General features: G+C 40.9%; 1 protein-coding gene across 1 annotated transcript; it reads right to left on the bottom strand.

Annotated features, from left to right (window-relative positions):
* Positions 1–8,371: 8,371 nt before the first annotated feature.
* On the bottom strand, positions 8,372–22,800 carry LOC131468860 (Krueppel-like factor 15). Its single transcript, XM_058643526.1, has 3 exons — positions 22,529–22,800; positions 19,234–20,855; positions 8,372–11,790 (listed from the first exon to the last, which is right to left on the bottom strand). The coding sequence occupies exons 2-3, from the start codon at positions 20,754–20,756 to the stop codon at positions 11,622–11,624; spliced, it is 1,692 nt and encodes a 563-aa protein (XP_058499509.1). The 5' UTR covers positions 20,757–20,855; positions 22,529–22,800; the 3' UTR covers positions 8,372–11,621.
* Positions 22,801–23,064: the final 264 nt, after the last annotated feature.

Raw genomic sequence — 23,064 nt, forward strand, 5'->3', positions numbered from 1 at the left:
ACGGTATTTTGGTACCGTTCCTAATGGAAACAAAAAAGAATACGGACTTTACCAAACCAAACTTGATGGAAACATGGCTTCAGAATGACGGATATGGAGTAAATGTACCGTCCAGTAATGCCCCAAGATCGCCCTAGTATGAACTGGAAAATGTTAATGGGGAGAGAGACATCTGAACTACATCCATCCACTGTGGCCCAACTGCAGACAAGCAGCAGAAAATGGATTGATAGACTTTAGTTTTTATTTCACACCCACGGCTGCCATCTGTGAACTAGCTTTCACTATATTTTAAAGCCCAACTACGATTTATGCTCCTCACTGATGCCACAACAGTGTGTCACATTAGTTAAAAACCGCTTTGAAAGTCTTCAGCCAAGGTCTGGCGGTCACGCTCCAATCCCAACCTCATGAGCTCCTGGCCCCTCTGGCCTTCTGCCCAACGACTGTTAGACAGCAAGAGGTGTTTTTAATGAAGCAGAACCAACTGGTGAAGAGAGAGGGAGAGAGAGAAATGGGGAAAATAGGGAGGAAGAAAATGATTGATTTCTCCTCCACGCTGACGTCACCGGTCAGCGCTTCAAATATAAAACATATGAGAATATAAAGAGATAGGAGAAGCCGAGGGAAAGAAAAACTATAAAGAGGAAAAGGCACACTGGTGACCAGATGTTTTTTTACTGAAAACTAGTGAATATGTAGGAGATGCGGTGAAATATCACTTTACATTTTACAGCTTACCAGTTTTCTTTTCGGTCAATGGAAAAATGTCAATGTCTAGAGGTTTAACAGGGATTTTAAGCACAAAAAAAAGGGAAAGAGCAGAGAGAGTGAGCTATGTTTTACTGCAAAGGTGAGTCGTGGGTTTGGCATGTTGCCCTAGGCAGATGAATGCTTAAACTGACAGCCCATTGCTTTGCATGATACACTTCTTTTCAGCTCCTTTAACTTTAAATTGCAGGTTCTATTGACTCAACGTCAAACCGTAGAGACACATCATCATTATGCTTAACTGCCTCATCGCCTTTAAGATAATGTTGGATCACGAGACAGAAACATAGATTTACGTGAATGTTTCTCCCCTACATTACATTATGATATTTGTTTTATTGCCTAAGCGGACAAAGAACTGTGGCTGCCACGTTAAATATTGGTATTTATTTATTTATCACATGAAAAAAAAGGAAATTATGCAATGTAGTTCCATGTAAATATGAAGAATTGCTTGAAAATCTGCATTTTCTTGTTTCAATCTATTCAAAAGATATTAAAATGTACACAAACAAATACAAACCTATCATAGTAATTGGTGTCGGTTTATCATTTGTATTGTATTATTTGTATTGTTTTAATCAATGCAGATACAAGCATGTGACCGATAGGATACATAATAAAATGTAACATCACCATTTATGTCACTATTTACTGCCCCCATACTAAGTGATAAGACCATTTTTTTACACCAAATGCGTTAATGCTAGAGCTAAGTCTAGAGTTAACCAGCAGCCAATAGTGTGGCTAACAATTTACTATGTGGTCCAGCTTTCTGCCTCACTTTCTGCCTCATCACCCAATCCTGTCCTGGGGGACTTGAGTCTGACTCGATAGGGATGTTTGAAGAATCTCAATGGCGATAGACTTTAGTGACATTGTGTCACACATATTTGTTTCCCTCAGTGTTCAAAGTGAACAACGTGAATTTTACATCCTTGCAGTTGAAGCCATATACTGCAAAGAAATATTTCAGGCTAAAAGCCGTTTGGATTTGCATGATTAAGTTTTTGGATTTTCATTGAGTCTTCGGGAAACCAGAACCATCTCTTAGTTAGGCTGCTATAGACCTAGACTGCTGGGGGAGTCTCACACTCAGGGTATGAATATGACTTCATTATATGTCATTAACCTTGTTCATTCTCTCCCTAGTTTGTGTCTTTCCTTCCTGTCCCTTCTCTCTCTCTCGCTCTGTGTCCTCATCTTGTAGGCTGCAGGATCCAGATCCAGAGACTGAGCTGGGGGGATTTATTTCAAAACTTGAGGTGAAAAGGCGGCTTTCTAAGACTCACGTGGACAGATAAACAACACTGGGACAGTTTACATGAATTGAAAACTGTTTAAGCTGTCTATTTACCACAATATATGCATTTTTTAGCAAACAGGAATATTGTTTACTGGCATAAATTTGAAATTATCCTTTTAAGCAAGACTGCATGTAGTGTTTTGATAATGAATAGCACCCAACACTAAAGGGCACGACGAAAACAAGAGGGTGCAGAAACCCTGTTACCCAAAACTTGGCACAGTACAGGTATCTATAGTGTTAACATCACCAGGGTAACACGTGGAGGGGGGCAATGTCTTCTGAAAGGAGGGAAGTTCCCTCAACCGATAATCCGTGAACATGTCACAGTAAGAACAACGCTGGAATGAAGCACAGCTTTCGTGTCCACCCCGTGCTTTGGCTCCTTTGGCTTATGTAAGACATGTGGGTTGTCATAAACTTGGCACCCAGCGGGCTGGTTTAGCTTCCTGTTGTTGACATACACGAGAATCCATCACTTCACACTTGAGTGAACCTGCTGTGCATGTGTCTGTGTGCATATACATATGTATACACTTACAACTTACCAACCATTTGTGCACCTGAATGTGCAAGCGTTCTTTTCCAGCCGTGTACCAGTGCAAATGCTGTTGTTGCAGTCTAATGAAATTAGGTGCCCTGGCATTTTGCTGGACCCAGGAGAGTGAGTGTGTAAAATCTTAGGCAAGGAACATTGTGTACCTGAGATCTGACCCCCAAATCCAAACCTCTCTTTTAGTCTTTTCTTTCTCTTTTTTTTTTTTTAACATGCATAATATAGAAGTACAACAAACACATGTTACATTTTCTTTGACTACTAGTTAAAAAAATGTCAACACATTCCAAAAACAAGGAAGAATGTACCACACTAGACAGCTGTAGCAGATAGAAATTCCACAACCTCATTAGAAGCACAAACACAAACACAACAGTTCATCGTGATAACTAACTAAATAAATAATGACAATGAAAAGAAAATGCTATTGACATTGAACACAGCTCTTGGAACTCCGACGTCATCGTTGCTTTCATGAACAACGACGTTCTAATTATCTTAAAAGAAAACTTAAGTGTTGCAATGTGTGAAAATACAGCACACACACAGTCTGGTTTCCATGACTACATTGACTTGTATTCATTTCATGGAGACTCTAACCTTAGCCATAACTACTACTGGCCTAACCCTAACCTTATCCTAACCATACATCTTTACCTTAAAATGTGATCATTTATATTATGGAGACTTGCTTTTTGTCCACATAAGGAAGACAAGTTCCCAGAATGGACACTTGTTTGGTGCCTCACAACATGAGTAACACCTGGAACACACACAGTCGGACAGCACAAACCAATGACAACCTAACCACAATTCAAATCCTACACTTAACCGGTTCCTCAGAAATGAGGTTCTGCCAGGTTTTGGTCTCCATGGTCCTGACAAGGTCAGTGTTTATGCCAGAAAATGTCCTAAGGAAGTGCAGGCACACACACACACAGGTGTATTATTTTTTCCTGACTGTCAGATTTTTCTGATGTCACATACGTGATTTGTTTTTATTCCTATGTTAGCATGTATTATTCAGTCACACACACACACACACAAACACACACACACACGTCTGGACTTGGCTGAGAGTCAAAGTTACATAACAGGTATCATCTGATCCCACATGTCAAATCCGCACATGGGCTGTTGAAGTTTGCTGCAGGCTAACGTGTGTCTGACCTTCAGATTTGTGTACAGTGTCTGTCTCTTAAACACACTGACACACAGCTGCTCAGAACACCATATCCACACGATATCCGCACAATATAAGTTTTTGAAAAAAGTCAAATAAATATTTAAACACACACACACACATCGATCTATGGGATTGAAAACAGGGAAACTCAGGTAAATACACAAGTATGAAATAAAATCATCACAATACACAACTGGATAGCACTGTAAACATGAAAATATCTGGACAAAAAGCAAACAAAAACAGAATCCTTGCAATAATTCTGCTCTTCAACTCATGCTGTGTGACTAACTAACAACCATACCTATATTTTTGCTTTTATAGGAAGTTAGCTAGTAACTGTCTTATTGTCTTCAATTCAGAGTATGCCATTAAATAGATTTGTTGTTTTGTTTTGGCTTCATTCTCTCTAGGGGTCGCCACATCGAATGGTCAGCATACATGATTTGGCAGAGAGTTTTATGCCGGATTCCCTTTCTGACCCATTTATTCAACCCATTTTGGTTACTAGGTCAATATGGAGGTAGCCCCTTGACCTGGCGGGTACTCCAACTGACAACCCTCTGGTTACATGCTAAGTCTCCTTTCCAACTGGCCATGGGATGCCCAGTGTAGACTTGCCTTATCTCAAAAGAGTTGTAATGTTGAAAAAAGCTGCTTTACACTACAGTTTTTGCCACCCACGCCTTTTCTATCAAACAGCTTTCACACCCATTCACACGCTGCCGGCATCAGGAGCAACACAGGGTTAAGTGTCATGCCCAAGGACACTTCTGCATAAAAACCAGGGGAGCTGGGAATCAAACCCTCCATCTTCAAGTTGAAAGACGACTCACGACTAAAATGTGACAATAAATGTCTCACAATAAACTCGAGCAATATTCAATAAAGATTTATTCCAGTTGAATGAAATTAATAAGCTTTAGTCAGGAGAATTTTAAATAAATCAATCAATTCTTTTTTTTATATATATAATTTAAACCATCATTTCATTTTTATTTCCTATGTCAACACGCCTGTGTTACTCTACTGGTATTTTATAAGCCCATGATTTGACTCTGCTGTTGCATGTTCATGCATGCTCAGAATGGCATTTAAAGCCAATGGAGTGTAGTTGGTATCCAGATGTGCTGAATTAAATCCTCCTGTTTCATCCCAGAAGGCCCCTGAGACTTGCGCTGCCTCATAAATCAACATGATCTACATGAACATCAGACACTGCACAGCTTACTTGTGCTGTTAGCTGCTCCCGCTCTCGTAGCAGCTACGTCTCTGCTTTAACACAATGACTCAGCACACACGCTCAGAGCCAGTATACATCACAAACAAAGTGAAGGGGGGGTAAGTAATTATGGGAGCTGAGAAAGAGTCTGGCTGAAGGAAGAGCAGAGAATGGGGGTGTAATTTCCATGCAAGCTCTCCATGTGGTACAAATCTTACACTGAAATTCCTCAGGTTTTTTTTTTCTTTTTCTTTTCTTTCAGCTTATTCTTCCCAGTGCAACTTTATGGAAAACTTTGTTCTTTATGCTTCATGTGAATAAAAGCACAGGGACAATATATTTGACTGAGGTAGACCACAATTAAACCAGCATAACATTCAATGTTTGGATTGTTTTACCCTAAAGCCAGGAAAAGTTGCTGCCTACCGGACATGGGAAGTGTTTTTATTGCAGCTCCCTACAAAAAAAAAAAAATAGACAGTGAACAAAGATATTGATTGTTATATCTTTCGCTATATATGTTGAAAAGTAAAGGTTAAAAGGCAATAGGCTGATATGAGGCACACGTGCATTATGTTTAATTTTTAAATCATAACAAAAAAAATACTTTTTTAGAATATTTTACTGGATTAGTAAATGAAATTACTGAAATAAATAGATGTTTAAATATACAGTAAGAGGAGGTTTACCATTTACACATGGCACTAAAATGTGTGTTAGCAAAGAGAAATAAGCATACAGGTGTGGGCCAAAAATGTTACATAGTTTTTGGAACTGAGATGGACAGAGATGGACATTTAGTGGTGTTATGCTGTGTTCACACCAAATGCGAATGTTCGCATCGCTATAATGTCTATCGCGCTGCAGGATCACTTTAGTATATTCCGGAAGTCATCATATTTTGGTTGCAAAGACAGAAGTAACAAGCAATTCTTTTCACCATCAACCGTGGCGAATATCAGTTGCACTCTATTGCTTGTGGAAATGTCTGAAGCGAAGAAACCGCCATCGTGTATAGTTTCACAGCACCATTTCTCCAGTTAGAGCCTCTTCCAGCGATACTTGACGAGCAGACACTCCACAGCTGGGACCACTGGAAAATTCTAGCCTAGCATCAATATGAGCTAGCAAATTTTCAAATTAGCTGCTTGTCATGCTAAAGTATCACTGGCCTGGTCTACTGTAGTCTGTACATTGACTTTGCCACTTGAGAAACGTGCGCCGTGTCTGGTGTGAACGCAGCATTAATCCCCGCTATCAATTGATACTCTGCTCTGCCCTCTTGAGGAAGTATTGTGTAAACGTCAACACGAAAGGCGCACAGAGGTATGTAGGGTAGTGACGGAGATAACATTTGGGACGGACAGACCTAACATGGAAGAAAATTAAGTATACATGCGCCTTTATACCGAACACCGGATGAGAGGATCAGTACTACCAAGTACAAAGCAAAGGCTGCAGCTCTTTAGCCTAGCTTCTTTCCAAAGATAATAGAAACCAACTGCTAGCACAGGTAACGCTAACAAAACCGGCATGTTAAAAACAATTTCCATAATTTGTACAAGACAACCAAAACCTAAAAACAATATGTGGGTGCATACAGGTTAAGTCTGAGATAATCCTCTATGCGTATCTTGTCATCGCCAGACTGAAAACAGCTGCTGAAGCCAAATAAGTTACAGGTAGAGCAAACATCAAAGCTGAATGTTGCTGCCTGTGTAGCAGACATGAAAAGTCATTTTTATCACAGTTTTTCAGCAGAAAAATAGACAGGGAACAAAGCTATTGATAGTTATATTGTTATTATAACAGTTTCACTATAGTTTCAGGCTATAGTATAGCTTATATGAGGCACACATGTGTCATTAAGCCACAGCAATTTAGCCCAATAGTAAATTCACATAATCCATGTTTGAAATAAAATTTTAAAGCATAACCAAGAAAATAAAATGCACTTTTATCAGACTTTTACGTTTTAAACTTACATTTTTACATGTCTTTGACGAGTCAAAGGTTTTGGAATTACATAATGTCCATGAACAAGCAAAAAGGCAGCCGCTCTGTTTAGCTTAGCTTATTTCCAAAACTAATAGAAAACAACTGCAAGCACAGCTAAAGTCAACTAAACCAGCATGTTTCTGTAATTTGTACAAGACAACCAAAATGTAAAAAAACAATATGTGGGTTCACACAGCTTATGTATCCACCATCTTGTCATCGCCAGAATGAAAACAGCTACTGAACCAAAATATTACAGTTTCATGTTGTTATGCCCCCTGTGCAATAACTCACCTCACATTAATATGCAATATTACATTTTCATAGGTCATATGCAGTACTTATTTATTTATATTTATTCTAACTGGACCATTTTTATGTAGTATTTAAATTATATTGCTTGAATGTAAATGTTGACTGGGCAGAGCTCTGTAATTTTGCTTTCTTTCTTTCTTTTTTTTTTTTTTAACAATGACAATAAACCTGTACTACATCAGATACTATGGTAATAGATTTGATTAGAAATAGATTAGATGTTCTTAGACTGATAAAGCTTGTTGCACTGGTTACATTATCTAAATATATCACCTGCATAAAACACTCAGTGAGAATTTATCTTTATGACTTGACTTTGTCCAGCAAGTAAGGGACAGCCCCAAATGTCATATTCACCCCACACACAATTGAAAGATTTCATATTGAACACTTTGAAAGGACTTTGAGAGACACATGTATTTGCCCTCTTGTGCATTTATAATAGATGTCTTATAATGCAACAACAGGCACTTTCTCACAGTGGTGCTGCGGCTCCGTTAAGTGCCTGTAAACAGGAGACCATGATCTGGAATTAGTGGTTTGTGTTGATCTCTTCTCTAATTAGAAAGTCGTAACTGTGTTGCAACACTTTCTTTTTGGGGCAGTAAATACAGCCCACAGTAGGAAAGAGATACAGAGATTTTATTCAGCTTCAATGATGAGAGCCAACTGAGAGTTTGAGGGCAAAAATCAACAATTCTTGCATTTTAAAGCGAAATGTTCAATACTTTAATGCCACACTGAGGTGCTGTGGTTTGAACTGAAAAGTACAATCAGTTGCTATTCATGTGATCTAACATAACGTGGAATTAAAATTCAAACTCTGACTTGTTTACCAACACAATGATTGAATTCTACCATGAGAAACACAAGGATGACAAGGTGTGGGTAAGGAAAAGATTGGCTTTTTAACCAACTAATACAGAAACACATGTTTTTGTTTAGGAATTTTTATTGTAAATGTGTTTTACATAGTAGAACAAAAGCAAAAAATATACCAGTTTTTAGCAACTCCTATTGTGTTACGTTAACAGAACACATTTGAAAATCACGTTTCACAACATGACAACACGCCACACTGTCGGTTGTCAAGTCCGACAGATGCTGTATGTATGTACCGTTTACCGTGAAACGAGACTTTTAAATGTGTTGCATAAACGTCTGACAAACCGCAAGTTGCTACAGCTTTTTTAATAATATATTTGAATTATCACGTTATGTACACTTTCTTTACATATTTCTTTTTAAAAATCTTTCACAATTGCAATAATCACTAAAAGAATATTTCTCTTCTCTCTTTAGATGCATATACAGTTATTTACATACATTCACGGGCTCACGTAGGATGCCCATTCAGAGAAGTGTTTCTTTTGATTACATGGAAGGAATGCCTGCCAGAGTTCAAACACTAACTCCATACAGCGTACAGGGGTATGTCATTGCTAATTAAATATTTTCAAGGAAAAAGAAGTGAATTTCAATTCCGAATTCCACGTTCTTTCCTCAAATCATTTCAATACTGAATCACAATATGGCACAGCAATCCATCTCTGTGCAGTGGACATGTCATGTCCCTCCCATGCCTTTTTTTTCCCCTTTGTTTCATTCAACTCAGATGCAGAGTCACATAATCAAATCTATACATATCAATACAATGGCAAGAAATGATAGAAAAGAGAAAAACACTCACTGTTTCCTTACAGTACAAGACAAAAGGCAAGATAACTGGTATGTTCCAAGAACATGGGCAGATATTGGTGAGTTTGGATGATTAATAATTTCCTTTCCGCTCAATAATATGCTGCGTTAAGTGTTATTGTTATTATTGTTAGCGTAAGAGCAGAGACAATGAGAGCGATCCCTTATGAATGCTGTAATGGCTTACAATTCCAGTCGCAACAACACATAGGTAACAAGCATAAACAATTCAAGTTAAATTTGATATGTAAATCATTTAATATCATTCTTCAGCTCCTGAAATTAATATGTGGAATTAGGGAGAAAAAAAACCAAAAACTTGCATAATTGCATGAGAACAGGCTTCACTGGGCGCAAACTGAGCCACTCCCCCTCTAGGATACAGTAGGTGCAAAACATTCCATATATTAAAGTGAGTCTACATAGATTTTTTTTAAAAAAAAGGCCACTGTCTTTTGAAAATCAAGCTTATAATTCATAAGAATTAAAACAGTTGTTCACTGAATTCTGGTGTGACCAGTAGCCTTTGGTGGCTAATGTGAGCTAACATATTTGCTGACTCTACTTCAAATGTTACATCAGGCTCATTTGTGCTCCCTTTACATACAGAAACACTTACTAACTGTCTCACTATTTCCCACTAACTGTCTCACCACCATGCAACAGTCAGACTCAAAACAACGCCATTTTGGCAGGAGTCCATTTCAAATCCAGTTTAATCTGCAGCATATATTCCAGGCGATATGTCAGGCAGCTTCTATGCTGCTTGTATTCAGAAACAGTGAAAATGGGCGACAGAGTTAGATCGACACCATAAAATGAGCCTGGGAAACACAAAGACAATGGATTTTGCTTGTGTAGTGTCAACACATTTTGATTGGATGAGGGAAAGTTTATCAGAAAGTTGAATTTGCCTGGATACTGCAGTTCCTTTAATAATGTCCACTCTGGCTGTTTCTATACTTATATATAGTATAGTACCATAGTTATAGTAAGTTTGTTAAGTTGTTTGATCTGTTGCTCGATCTCTGTGGTCTTACGTTCACTTTAGCAGAGCCCTTTCCTGCCATCATGGCGGTGTAAACAAACTTACTTATCATCTCTCTGAATAGGCAATAAGGACTAAAATGAATTCCAGTTCATTTCAATAAGAACATTATGTCTTTTTAATAGAAAACTGAAGCAGAATTATTACGTGGCAAGAAAAGGGGAAAAAAAACTTGATTTGGCAGTTAGACCCATACAGTTACTAAACGTTCTGTGTCCTTTCATATTAAATTACTGTCGTGTATGATCATTTTTAGGGGACATTAAGCAATACATGATTAGGCCTCACATAACGGCACACAACTTGAGAACAAATGCAATTCATCACAAGTCGAAAACGGAGCAGCAGACTTGCTTCTACGCATGCTTGTTTTCAAAGTTAGCTTGAAATCTTTTGCAGATTGCCATCAGATTTAGCTGCAACCCAAGTCTGTTTGGATCCAAAAATAAACAGAGGGCCATAAAAACGACAACCATTCTGATAAACAGTCCCCTTCCACCAGATGAGACGAAGAGGGCATGACTGTACGTGAATGAAGCGAGACATCTCACATTCACCAGTGCAAATTACACATTACAATGATCCGTGTTGGTGAGCAGTAATTCCTCGATGAGCTTTGTTCTTCCAGGGATCGAGTTTGAGGTTACTACGCGGGGTTTCGTTTTTTCACTAACAATAACTCAAAGGCAACAAAGAGACCGAATCAAAGCTGAAGGAATGTTGATGCATCGTCTACTCTGCCGTCTATTGATGAAAGGGACATTTCAAGATGATTGGCGGGCCCCAGGCAACATCCCATCATCCCAATGTCAAAAACCAAAACAAAGCAAGAAAGTGGCTCTACGCCTAGTTTGGAGGTTTGCAAACAAAATAGAAGTGAAGCCATCTTGTAGATCACAAGGCTTATTAATATAATGCTTTTGCTGCTGGCAACAGATACAATTTAAACCAGTGAGAGATACATTATTCCTAATATTACTTTTGAACAACAAGTACAAAGGGGGAAAAAACCGAGGGTTTTAAATAGTAGTGCCTCCCTATCCCACCCCAAGTCTCACAACACCTATTACTACATGGCTTTTGAGTCGAACACACACCTCAGTGTTGGAAAGGAAAGATAAAAAAAAGAAACAGGCTCTGAACAGCGATTTTCTTCAAATTCCATTAACGATTTGAGCGAAACAAATAAATGTTGTAATATACAAGAAGCTTATTCCACCTGTGAGGGTGTTATGTCAAGTAACAGTTTTTTTTCTGCTTTAGTTCAGCTTTTACAGTCTTTTCCTCGCCACCCAATAAATTATCACAGTACCATGAATGTACGTCACGCATACATACGCGAACAGAAACACACACAAGCAGAAATGGCCCTGCACACACTCCTTTAAAGGGCGTTTGGACTTTCACCCTCCACCTCTGTCTGTCCTCTCTCTCTCACACACACACACACACACACACAAACACACACGCACATGCCCCAGCCCCTGCTTAGCGTCAGTCTGTCAGAGTGGGTCAGGAGGGTCAGTTTGCAGAGCGTCCTGTCCTGCTGCTTCGTGGAAAGCGGTGGACTTTGAGGTGTTTCGACAGGTGATCACTGCGGGCAAACTTCTTCTCACACACGATGCACTGGTACGGTTTCACCCCCGAGTGGGAGCGACGGTGCCGGGACAGCTCATCGGACCGGGAGAACCTGTCATGAAGAAAATCCGAGATGTAATGAATCACGTTGATTTCTCAAATCACTGTTAGTAAAGTCAATCTCACCAACCCATGAAAACACACAGTTTCTGCTTCCTGTATAATAATAAAAACGACAATGTCAAGTTTCGAAAATAACAAGAGTATTCTGAGACGTTTGACACTGTTCATGTGTTTTGCCCTTTGTCTCTATGAAGGTAAAGCACCACCCTGTATTTAGCTCATCACATATGCACTGCACCCTGTTCAGGCTATTCCTGGCCTAAACTGCTTTGGTCTCTACAGGCTTGTGATATCTTGCAGGGTTAAGCAGATGACAGTCTGGTGCCTGTTATACATGCGTGTCTTTTTTCTGTGAATCTCACTCAAGCTGTTAGAATCAGATTAATCTCTATCGCGGATTAGTTTCCAGGCAGATTTCCAGTAGCAGCCGCGGCAGCAGGGTTTACGGCATGAAGGTGATAATTCACCGAGATGTAAAGGCGTCACTCGCAGTTATGTCAAACCATTTCCACTCTCGACGCGGATTACACAACCGGCCTATTCATCATTTTAATGGCCCCACAGTAAAAAGATAAGCGACACCGCTTATACTGCCAAGCTGTGGAATGTAAAAAAAAAAGTCATGAACCTCAAAACAAACACACACACTTAAGGCTTTGTCTGCTTCAAATGTTAAAGCGAACTATGAAGCTCTAAGATGAGATTTATGTTTGCACGTTACTGACACAAACGTTAATTGTGTCGGTTTTTTAGTGAGAATCACGTAATCGGTAATCCTAGGCATCCTAGAAATAACAGTGGTGTTTCCATCAATGTCTCAAACTGAAGGTTGTTGGTTCATGCACTTGGAGGAACCAACATTAATAATCAATAAGGTGAAAAGGGGGGAGAATAATGACAGAGAACAATGTAGATGAGCAGAAGGAAATGTTCACGATGACTGAAGAGCAAGTTAAAAATTGCTCTCCAGGATGCCGGCACGCAGACATGTTCCCTTGTCAACGATAAAGAGGAAACTTCCCGACCAAAGCCGCAGAGGATTCCCCACAAGAGGCAAACATGCTCCATCAAAATGATGGAGGGTACAAAAAGTGGAGAGAGATAAAAGGAAGAGCTCACGAGCCCGAGCCACCACCTCATCTGTCAGATGGTTGTGTCACGGCTCAGGCACGTATGGCTGATTTCACCGCCACAACAGGAAGAACACAGATGGAGAATTCTGTGCACCCGCGATGCCAAATGCATCCCAACGACATTTCATCACTCGGCAGGCGAGTGATCCAAAACATGACCAAAGCCACTGAAGGGCTTTACAGGGTGAACAGGTGGAATATCCTCGTGGTTGAGTCTGTCACCTGATATCAGTCTCTGATCTCAAGTGTCAGCCTGCCGATGAGCGGACTTAAGTCAGGGAAACAAAAACAACCAACCAAGAGCTGCGGGGACGCCGCAGTGAAGCGTCGCCAAGGAAGCTACGGGGTGTCATGTTAAACACCATTTTTATAGGTTAACTTTATTTGTCTGTGCCCCATAAAACGGTGAGTCAGTTACCACATAAATAAGTCCATCTTATCTTATCTTAAAAGTTGGCACCGCATGTTTACGAGATCCGCATCCTCCACAAAGCTGTGGCACTTTGATGTCGTGTGCTTCGCGTATTTCATTTCTTTTCTTTTTTTTCCGAACAGGCTGTCGTTTAATAAACAAGCGTGCGCGACTGTCCAGACGCTGTGTTTCATGTGGCCTGTTGGTAACTTGTTGACAGTGATGCCGTGCACTGTTGACGGAGAGAGACTAATAAAAGAATTGTTTTCAAAATGCAGCTGCTTCCAGAATGCCGCACTGCTCTGACATCGATGAACACGTTTTGTGTAATAACACAAAGCAACATATAAACTTATATACATATAAATGTATAGTTCTATGTGTTCTTCACACTGTGATTGTTGCACTGTGCACCAAAGATCTTTAATCTGTGATACATTTGGTCTCATCTAATATAGAGCTAATGGCGAGTGCAATCGATCTATTGGTGGTAATATTAAAATACTGTCATTCATTTTCAAAATCTCCATTAAAAGTAACCAGGTCAAGCAGCTATGAGATGAATCACAAGCATAAAACATTTGATTCAGAGGGAAACAATATTCAAAAGGTCAATCGTACGCGACAAAAGTGAAGGATTCTTCCATTAACCACCGCAGATGTTTGCACCGCTCAGCCTCGATATAAATAAAACTGTTAACTTGTTCTAATGTGGTATTAGACGGAGTGATGACAATGACGTATTTGGACAGAGCTAATAATGTAATGTAAAACTTGTGTTGTAGTTGTAAGATACCAAAATCATGACCGCGCTCTGATAAATGTTATATAACGCTGAAAGATCCCATCTAAGCCAACACAATTTTCATATTTGCTGCATCCAAAAATATCTCTATTACCCAACAGTAGAACCTAAGCCCTTTTTCAGACAAAGACCTGGCTATTTCTTTTTCATGGCTTTAACTCAAACTTGATTTCCGTGTGATTTCCGACCACCTACACCTGAGGATTATGGGTAGAACTTCTCCCTTCTGTCCCAACTAAAACACATTTGTGATATCACATACAACGTCTATGGAAGCACATCATTTGCTTTACAATATTATTATTATTACTACACGTAGTGGTTACTATATCATTTTCTACTACAGGTGACACGATCCTGGAGGCACTTGTGACGATACTACTGTGATTTATAGAGTTTAATAATGAGCAACAGCAAGAGGTATGATATTATCAGAAACCACATCAGTCCCTTTATGCTGTACTCTGCTCTATGTGTTACTCACACAGTCACTACACCCTCAAGCTGCATTGGAACAGCTTCAAGCTGGGGCATGACGCACACTATATTCAGCTTTTCTTATGACTCCAAAACATAGCGAAACATGCATTCAGGACCTACAACTAGGTAACGTGATTGTTCTTCAATTCCACTGACATCAATCATGTGAGAGGTCTCACCCCCCTCCTCGCCACAGCTCTACCCCTCCCTGGTTATTTTATTCCAGCCGCTCCTGATGTGACGCGCGTGACGTTTTCTGTGTCTTCTTGTTTGTTTGTTTGTCTCAGCTCTGGTGGGCGAGGTCACTGAGTTTATAGCTCCATGTTGATCGCTTGAGAGTGTTTTTCACATGTGGGGTTTTTTTGCACTTCCAAGTCCTCGGGGCAGTTTGGTGTGGCTGCAGCACGACACATACTCTACTGTACATACAAGCGCGGGCGCTGTGGGAAACACTCACGCGGGTTTTGTTCTGGCTTGTCCATAAATTGCGCTCGGCAGCCAACAGAAGCACAGTGAAAACAGCCCTGGATGGGGGGGACGACGGGGTTGAATACGCACCTGGAAACTCACAGCAGCACAGTACCTAAGCTCTTTCTTTCTGCTGTCACTGTGTTTACATTGAGGCTCAGTCTTAACTGACATCGCATGCTCAAAGAACAACAACATCAATGCATGACTGCACTAATCAGTGACAGACGTTTGCCGAATACACGCAGAGTTTCAAACATGCAACCATAAAAATTCATTCGACTGGTTTCTCCAGCCAGATCTTTTATGGCTCCACAGAGGCTTTTTTTTTTTTGTTTGTTCTTTTTTGACAAGTTCTTTGAAGATCTGTAATTTTATAGATTTCCCAGGAGGATCAATAACACATAAAATCTGATGTGAAAGGGAAAGTAGTCCCTTTTCACTCCGTCCCTCTCCTACATTCGCACACAAATTCTCAAGTTACGTTTCAAGTGGTGCATATTGTCTCCCAGATTACGTTTGTTTTTTTATCACTAACAGGGAAGTAGTTACAAGGAAGGAGGAAGAGGGGCTCAGTGACGGGATGAGGACCGTGTAGCAGATGTTGACGCTATGAGGGGAAAAACCTTGAGGTATTCCATTGTTCGAATTGTATTGTAATTCTGATGGGATGCAGTTCAACAGTATTGATAATTGTCGTTTTCTCCTCCTCCTGAATGAGAACTTTCTCGAGACAATATCACTTGAGATCTATTTTCAAAATCAAAGCATGTAATCTAATATTTGTCTCAATTGAATGGGACAGTTTATTTGTTTGTTTTGTTTTTTAAATTAATTGCATTAGTATAATGCAGTATTATTTAAAATTAAAATAAATACAACCCGGGGCAAGTGGAAAATAGTTTTGCCTACTCAGTGTTCACTGGGCTATTGCAAAATGGAATCAAATAATATGACCCTGTTCAAATGAAACTGCCTGGATTCCAGATTACTGTCACAAACAATACCTTTTAAGATAAAACTGCTACATTTAGCTGTATCTGCTAGTAGAAATATCACAATACTGGAGAACTGGTTTTAATTGCCTAAATAAATCTTACAACACGCAATTTTTTCTTGAAATGTTATTGAGAATCGCAGTTTAGTGGAGTGGGTACATACAACAGCGCTTTGCTGTGACAATGAACCCATCGGCTGACAAGTACCACAACAAGCCACTGCCCCTACAACACACACTGCCAGTGTTTTTACAATAAACAGTTTGGGTTTGAGTCCTTTTATCTAACTTAGGTCTCCATGCAGGTCTGACTTTAAATAGGTATGTATTTATGTGTGTTTCTTTCATGTTTTTACACGTGTCTTTGCGTATGCATCCGGATCTGTACATGGTCTCTACATGACCATGAAACACATTCGAGGATAAAAGAAGAAAAAAAACATTTTGGCAAAAGAAGAAATACAACTTTCACTGAGTTATGAGTTAAGCAGGAGAGCGGCCAATGAAAGAGTCTGTGCTTCAGAGGCCAACACATGCGTCTAAGGTTACAGCGGGTAATGGGTGCCTGACTCCCCAAGCGCACCTCCATTTCCTGGCCCAGAGGGAGAGGGGCAAAGAAAGGGCAACTTTATAACACACTTTTATTGTGGCTCTCGCGTGAGGACAACAGAAGGGCAGTTTTGGGAGAACTGGGAGTATGAGATTTTAGGGTCAGCGGAAGAAAAACATGGTCCTGAGTTTCATAAAAACGTGAATGCAAGCCTTTCAAAAAATGCAAAGATACACTTAAGTTATCATGAAACAAATGTTTCTGATTTAAAAACTGGAAATATGCTTTAGAACTGAGAACAGGACATATGAATACATTTCTAAGAGCGTAATAAATACAGTATATGCTTCAGATAGTAAGGTGAAGGTGGACAAATCACAGCGTGGATGATTCCTGATGTATCATGTCCTCTCAGCATCCAGTGATCAATAAGAGCCTCTACAATACAGCAACTGCTGCATAAAATAGTCTATTTCATTATTTTCCAACGGTAAAGCAAAGAATCCTGAGCTGCAATCAGCAACGATGACCTTCCAAAACTCGCCACATCATTTGATTCATTCGTACAATTTGAAACAAATGATCAAACTGTGCTTTGACTTTTTCATTTCGTTACAGCTTTGTGCAATTTGCGACCCCAAACTGACCGAAAATACCAAGGTCTGGAAGTAAATCTAGAACAAATTGTACTGTTTACCACTGCACTTTATCCAATCAGGAGCCACTGAGAGGCGGTCCTCTCTGCTCGTGACGTTGGGCTGTTTTTGTCAGTGAACAAACACATTCATGATGTGAAATATGGACGAGGTAGGGCAGTGCTAACAGCAAAAGACCAGATCACTGACAGCAACTTCTTCACTCTCACTGAGAGTTAGTTAACATCGAAACCACTCACATGTCTGTGCAGTGGCAAAGTAGTAGCAGAAAGACTGGATAAGAAATATGGTTCTGTCCACAGTTCTGCCTCTAAATCTCACTAATACAAACATTCTATCTCAATTTATTTGGTGTGCCAGGACGCAGTGACTTCTCATTCACTGGGAAAACCTCTCTGTGGAGGAAAATGGCAAAGATCCTGTATTTACTAAACAATTTCTTTGTCTTCAAGGTCAAAAGATCACACAGGCTAACAAGGGAAATGTGCTATACAGTACAAACGAACATACGTCACGTAAAAATGCAAGAAACTGTTTGCACAGGAGCTCGTTCAACTCCCAAACAACTTGATATTACATAACGTTAACAAACACTTAGGAATAAGCCCTAACACATTGCTTATTAAGAAAGAATGTGTCACATGTGGAGGATTTGAAATGGCTGCAGGTGCAGCACAGCCACCTCTTACTGTGCTGTTTAAACCATCACTGACCTACCTTCTTGAACTTGACTTAATCTATCATTACCTTTAAATCTTACCATAATTAATCCTGAACCACACTTGCACTAATGTAAGCCTCCTACCACAAACACACACATGGGCTATAGCCTATGATGTGTTGGGCAATACCTGCATCTATAGAGATGAAACCCATTGACCAACAGGTCAAAAGGTGGCATTCGATAGCAGGGTACATCTACTTTTTTGCAGTTGGCTGAAGACAAATATGGAAGAAGAGAGAAATCCAAACTCTCTAAGCCCGGAGAGTCTTAAAAAAAATATAGCATTTAATTAACTTTAATCCTGCGAGCTATGAGACTTGCCTAAGGTGAGAACTTAAACTTGATCCTACAATAATCCAGTGAATCTCTACTGCTTAAATGTGCACAGGTGAAGTGGTTGCAGACTGTGTGCAAACACGTGAAATAACTAACCGGGTACAAAGTCTGAATGGCAACTTCAAACAGCGCTCTATCTAATCTGGAACTTTACCATGGTAAGAAAAAAAACAGAAAGATAGCGGGACACACTGCCAGTGTGAGTGGGACAAATACATTGAAACTATCTCAGATTGAATGGTATCTTTCCAATGGTTGGGCCCCTCCATCCGTTAAATATCTTAACTGATCCTTGTAACTTTCTGCTCTCATAAAACCTTCTGACAAAACAATGGGGGTGGCATCAAAGATGCTCACTGTTTCAACCAAGGATGGAAACCCTCCAGCATGTTTCAGACTCCAGGATGAAGTCAAACTAGACAAGTGAACTCTGTCATAATCCATGATGGATTATTATCTCTACTTGAGTGCCACAGTCTCTTCTTATCTGTGTCTGTACTAATAAACGCATGGTTATTTACACGGCGAGCTAATGCTTATCATTGTCTGTGTCGTCAGAGCCTGTGCATATCAAAGTCAGTTATCAATAGCTGTCTTCAGCGTCGACAGTGGAAGTTGATGACCCTGCCTATTGTCTGTAATCTCTTCAGTTCCGATAATCATACACAACAGTTTGCGTGTCGTAGTGCGTTTAAATACTATAAACCTGCACTAATGCATCCTTTGATTTCTATGCACTTATTCAATCTTAGACCACAACTAAGTCTACAGGGAGCAACAATGGCCTGATATACCTCAAATGTATCTTTTATTGATAATGAATGATTTCTCTTTCACTTTATATTTGAATCATTTGATCACACTTGCTCACCTCCATCCACAGCCGGGCCACGTGCAGGCGAAGGGCTTCTCGCCCGTGTGTCTCCTCAGGTGGGCTTTAAGATGGCTGCTCTTGGTGTACATCTTGTTACAGCCGGGAAAAGAACACTTGTGCATTTTAATAAGGTCTGCTACTGCGCTCTTCTGGTACCTCTGTCCTGCAGCGAGGACCCCAACAGCCGAACCTCCACCCAACACACCTTCCCCAAGCCCAGTGGGTTTAGCAGCAATAGGAACGGGCGCAATCCGCACAAATTTAGATGAAGAAGCATTTTTGTTTTTATTTGAGCAACCGATGTTTGCCGGGGAAAGCAGCTGAGGTACCAAAGCAAAGGTTTGCCCCTGGATGTTCACCAGGAGCTGGGCAATTTTGATATCCGATGAGGACTGGTTTGACTGAGATTGAGTTTTGTGTGGCTGGGTTTCTTGGATGACAGCGTCAGATATGGCACTGGGGTTTGGTTCTTGCTTGATTTGTATTGGCTGGATTTGTAAGATGACAGGCACACTGGAGGGACCATTGGTGCCCTCTGATGAGCCACAGTCCTCCTGTTTGATCTCATCAACTTGACAACTAGAAGCACTACAACTCGCTATACAACTAGCATCCACCGTTGATAGTGAATTGTCCATTTCTGAAGCACATGGTGAATGTTTGGTCTCTGTGTGGGACAAATATGGAGAGTGGGCTACGGGAACAGTCTGATCTGAGTTCTGTGGCACTGACACCAATTCTCCTGCTAATGTCCTTGAACCTTCAACCTCAGCATCCTCTGATGTTGGTGACATCGCCTCATCACTCCCCTCCTCTTCTTTCTCCATTGCCACCACCATGTTTTCCTCAAGGAACTCCTCAATCTCTTCCAGGGTGGGCTGAAAGAGATGCGCCGTAGGATCCTGCAGCTCATCAAGGAAAACGGGAAACTCGTAACAGTCCTCTTTGGACTGCTGCTGGAGGAGACTCAGTCGCTGCTCTCTCTTGGACTCCCAGGTCTGGCCCATAGGTAAAAGGGGGGCAGTAAGAGATGAGGAGGGTGTTGAGGAGACATACAGAGAGGAAGAAATAGAAGTGAGAGAGCTGCTGCTGATGCTGGCATTATGATTTAATGAGGTGGTAAGGGAGTTCTGCGAGAGAAGAATGTCCAGCAGGCTGTCCTGACTCTCTCCTCCTGACGAGGAGCTGTAGCTCCCGCTGCTCCTGCTGCCCCTGCTCTCAAAACCAGAGTTGAAAATGTGCCGGGAGGCTGGTGATGAGGACTCTGGGCTCGAGCAGAGGGAAGAACGAGGGCTGGAGGAATCACTGAGGTCATCCTCAGAGAGGCGAGGAGAGGAGACCGTCAACCCTTGGTAAGGGTGGTGGTGGTGGTGGTGGTGGTGATAACCGCACGCATCCGTTACCATGATGCCCGACAACACACCACCATTGGCGTGGCGGCAGAGACAGTTGCAGTCAGACCCCAGGGAGCCGGTGTAATACAGGAAGGTCTCCTCACCAAGTGGCAGGTGATCCACCATTCCTGTTGGGATCAATGGCAGCTGACTCTGGTGTGCTCTCAAGATCAAGCTGTTCTACTGGAAATCAAGTGAATGTCGAATGAAACTTCTTTCTTCTTCCTGCAATAGAAAAAAAAATGATCATGTTTATCATTTATGAAAACAAAAAGACATTTATATGTCAGACAAAAAGAAATGATTTACTTCTGAATAAAAAACAACAACAACTCTCCAGTGGCAGCCGGTGTGTTCAGGTTCTCGGAATCCTGTGCAACAGCACAGTCACACTGACAGGCAGAGTTATTAATCTGAGGGATTAATGTTTAACACAACAGTCTCTAAACGTTCTATGAAAGCACGTCGACCTGCAGACTTACTGAAAATGTATTTTTGGTGTCTCTGAACTACCTGCTGCTTTTGTAAAGGATCTGCAGCTGATGGCATTTCAAATGGCAACTCCAGCACGTGTGTGTGCAGCAGCAACACATTTGAAAACTGTGTGTGTGTGTGTGTGTAGACGCTGCAGCTGCTGCTGGTTCAGCCTTCACACTGACCATGTGGAATCAGAGGTTCCTGTTTCTCACCACTTGTGACACATGTTTCGCGCTGCCCTGCTTTTCCTCTTGTGGTCTCACAGTTTAGTCTGAAGGATTAAGTAGCTGTCATGGTGCAGAACTTGCAGATATACTAATATTTTTCTTATGAGAACAGAATGAAGAGGCGACCCTAAAGATTTCCTGTGGAGCACCAAGAGGCAAATACTAAAAGATTCAGACTGTGAGAATAAACAACAACAGATTTGAGTGGGATGAGGATTTAGGGACTATTTTTATCCATCAAACAGTGCACCATGGATTAAAACGAAATGCTACACAGTCTTAACTGCAGTGAGTTGTCTTTGGTGATTAATCATGACAATATGATCTTATTTAATACCTTCAATAAGCCACGTGTTGAGCATCAAATAAGAGAGTGAAAACAAAATGTGTGTGCGCCCTCTAGTGTAAAGCCAAGGAACAGCCCTTTCTTGAGTGTAGTCAGGAGATTCAGATTCATGTGGACAACAAAATTAACTATTTTAATCAGAGATACAATAAACAAGAATATTAAAGTTTGCTGTTTATTAAATGTCCGAGTGCTGCTGTTTCACACCTTCAGTTGAGTGTGTATCGATAATATAGAGACTAATAATGGTTATATATATACATATATACATATATATGTTGTAGTATATATACACACATGTAATATTATGTGCAAAATACGACTCAGATGCCCTGTGCGTGGTTTCCAATGTGATAATATAGCATCATATGACATCGAGGTTCTGCAGCTGCTGCATCAGGAGACACCTCATGTGGGAAAATAGTTTTGAGAGCACCTTGGCTTGACTAGGTCTTAAATCATTTGCCCTAAAGTAACCCCTCTGACCGTGAAACCCCAGAAAACAGCAGTGCGATGCTCTCCTCCAGTCGTCTCTAATTACAGAGCTTTAATCTGCGGACTGTGACATCCAATTTAATCACAGACATCAACAAAAAAATAAAATAAAATAAAAATAAATGACCCCGTTTCAATTTTACAACACGATATAGATGTACACATGTTGTGGTATCCACCTCAGCGGGAACACAGGGGTTTACTTGGAAGGAAGCGGCATCACACGAATAACGCATCCAGTACATTGGAAGCGCGCATGGCACGCTTTTTCAAACTCCCCGATCAAACAAACAGAAAACACACTCCGGCCACTATCATATCACGCCGTGCGCCACTGCTTCGTCTGCACTCACCTGAAAAAGGGGAAAATCCCGCTCCACTGCTTCGAGAGCTGCTGTCTCCAAAGTAGCTGTCAGTGCGTAATCGTGCGTAATGGCAACACAACACAGCACGGTCTTTGCATAACTGTAGGCCTCCACAATCATGCACTCTCTCTCTCTCTCTCTCTCTCTCTGTCTCTCTCTAAAACACACACACACATACGCGCGCGCGCGCGCAGCTCGCTGTCATTCACTCTCTCTTTTTCTATCGCTCTCCAAAGAGCTGGTAGTTCACTTATCTGTCACATGATCGGAGCTGAGCACGTTAAAGCAGTCAAATGAGGGGGGTCGGCTCATGAAGGCTCGCCTGCTCGGCACGCAGCAATTGGCTCTCGGTGGACGGGGAAGGGGCGGCCCCAGGGTCGAGCGTCAATGGAAAGAAGTGTATTTATGTGTGCGTGTGTACTACTGAGAAATGATCATAAAGCTGCTTTCAAACTCCAGTGATAACAGCAGAGGACTTACTGGGCCATTATGTTGATTCTCATTAACACTTTGCAACTTGTACT

This window comes from Solea solea, chromosome 11 (genome assembly GCF_958295425.1).
Source record: "Solea solea chromosome 11, fSolSol10.1, whole genome shotgun sequence".
NCBI lineage: Eukaryota > Metazoa > Chordata > Actinopteri > Pleuronectiformes > Soleidae > Solea > Solea solea.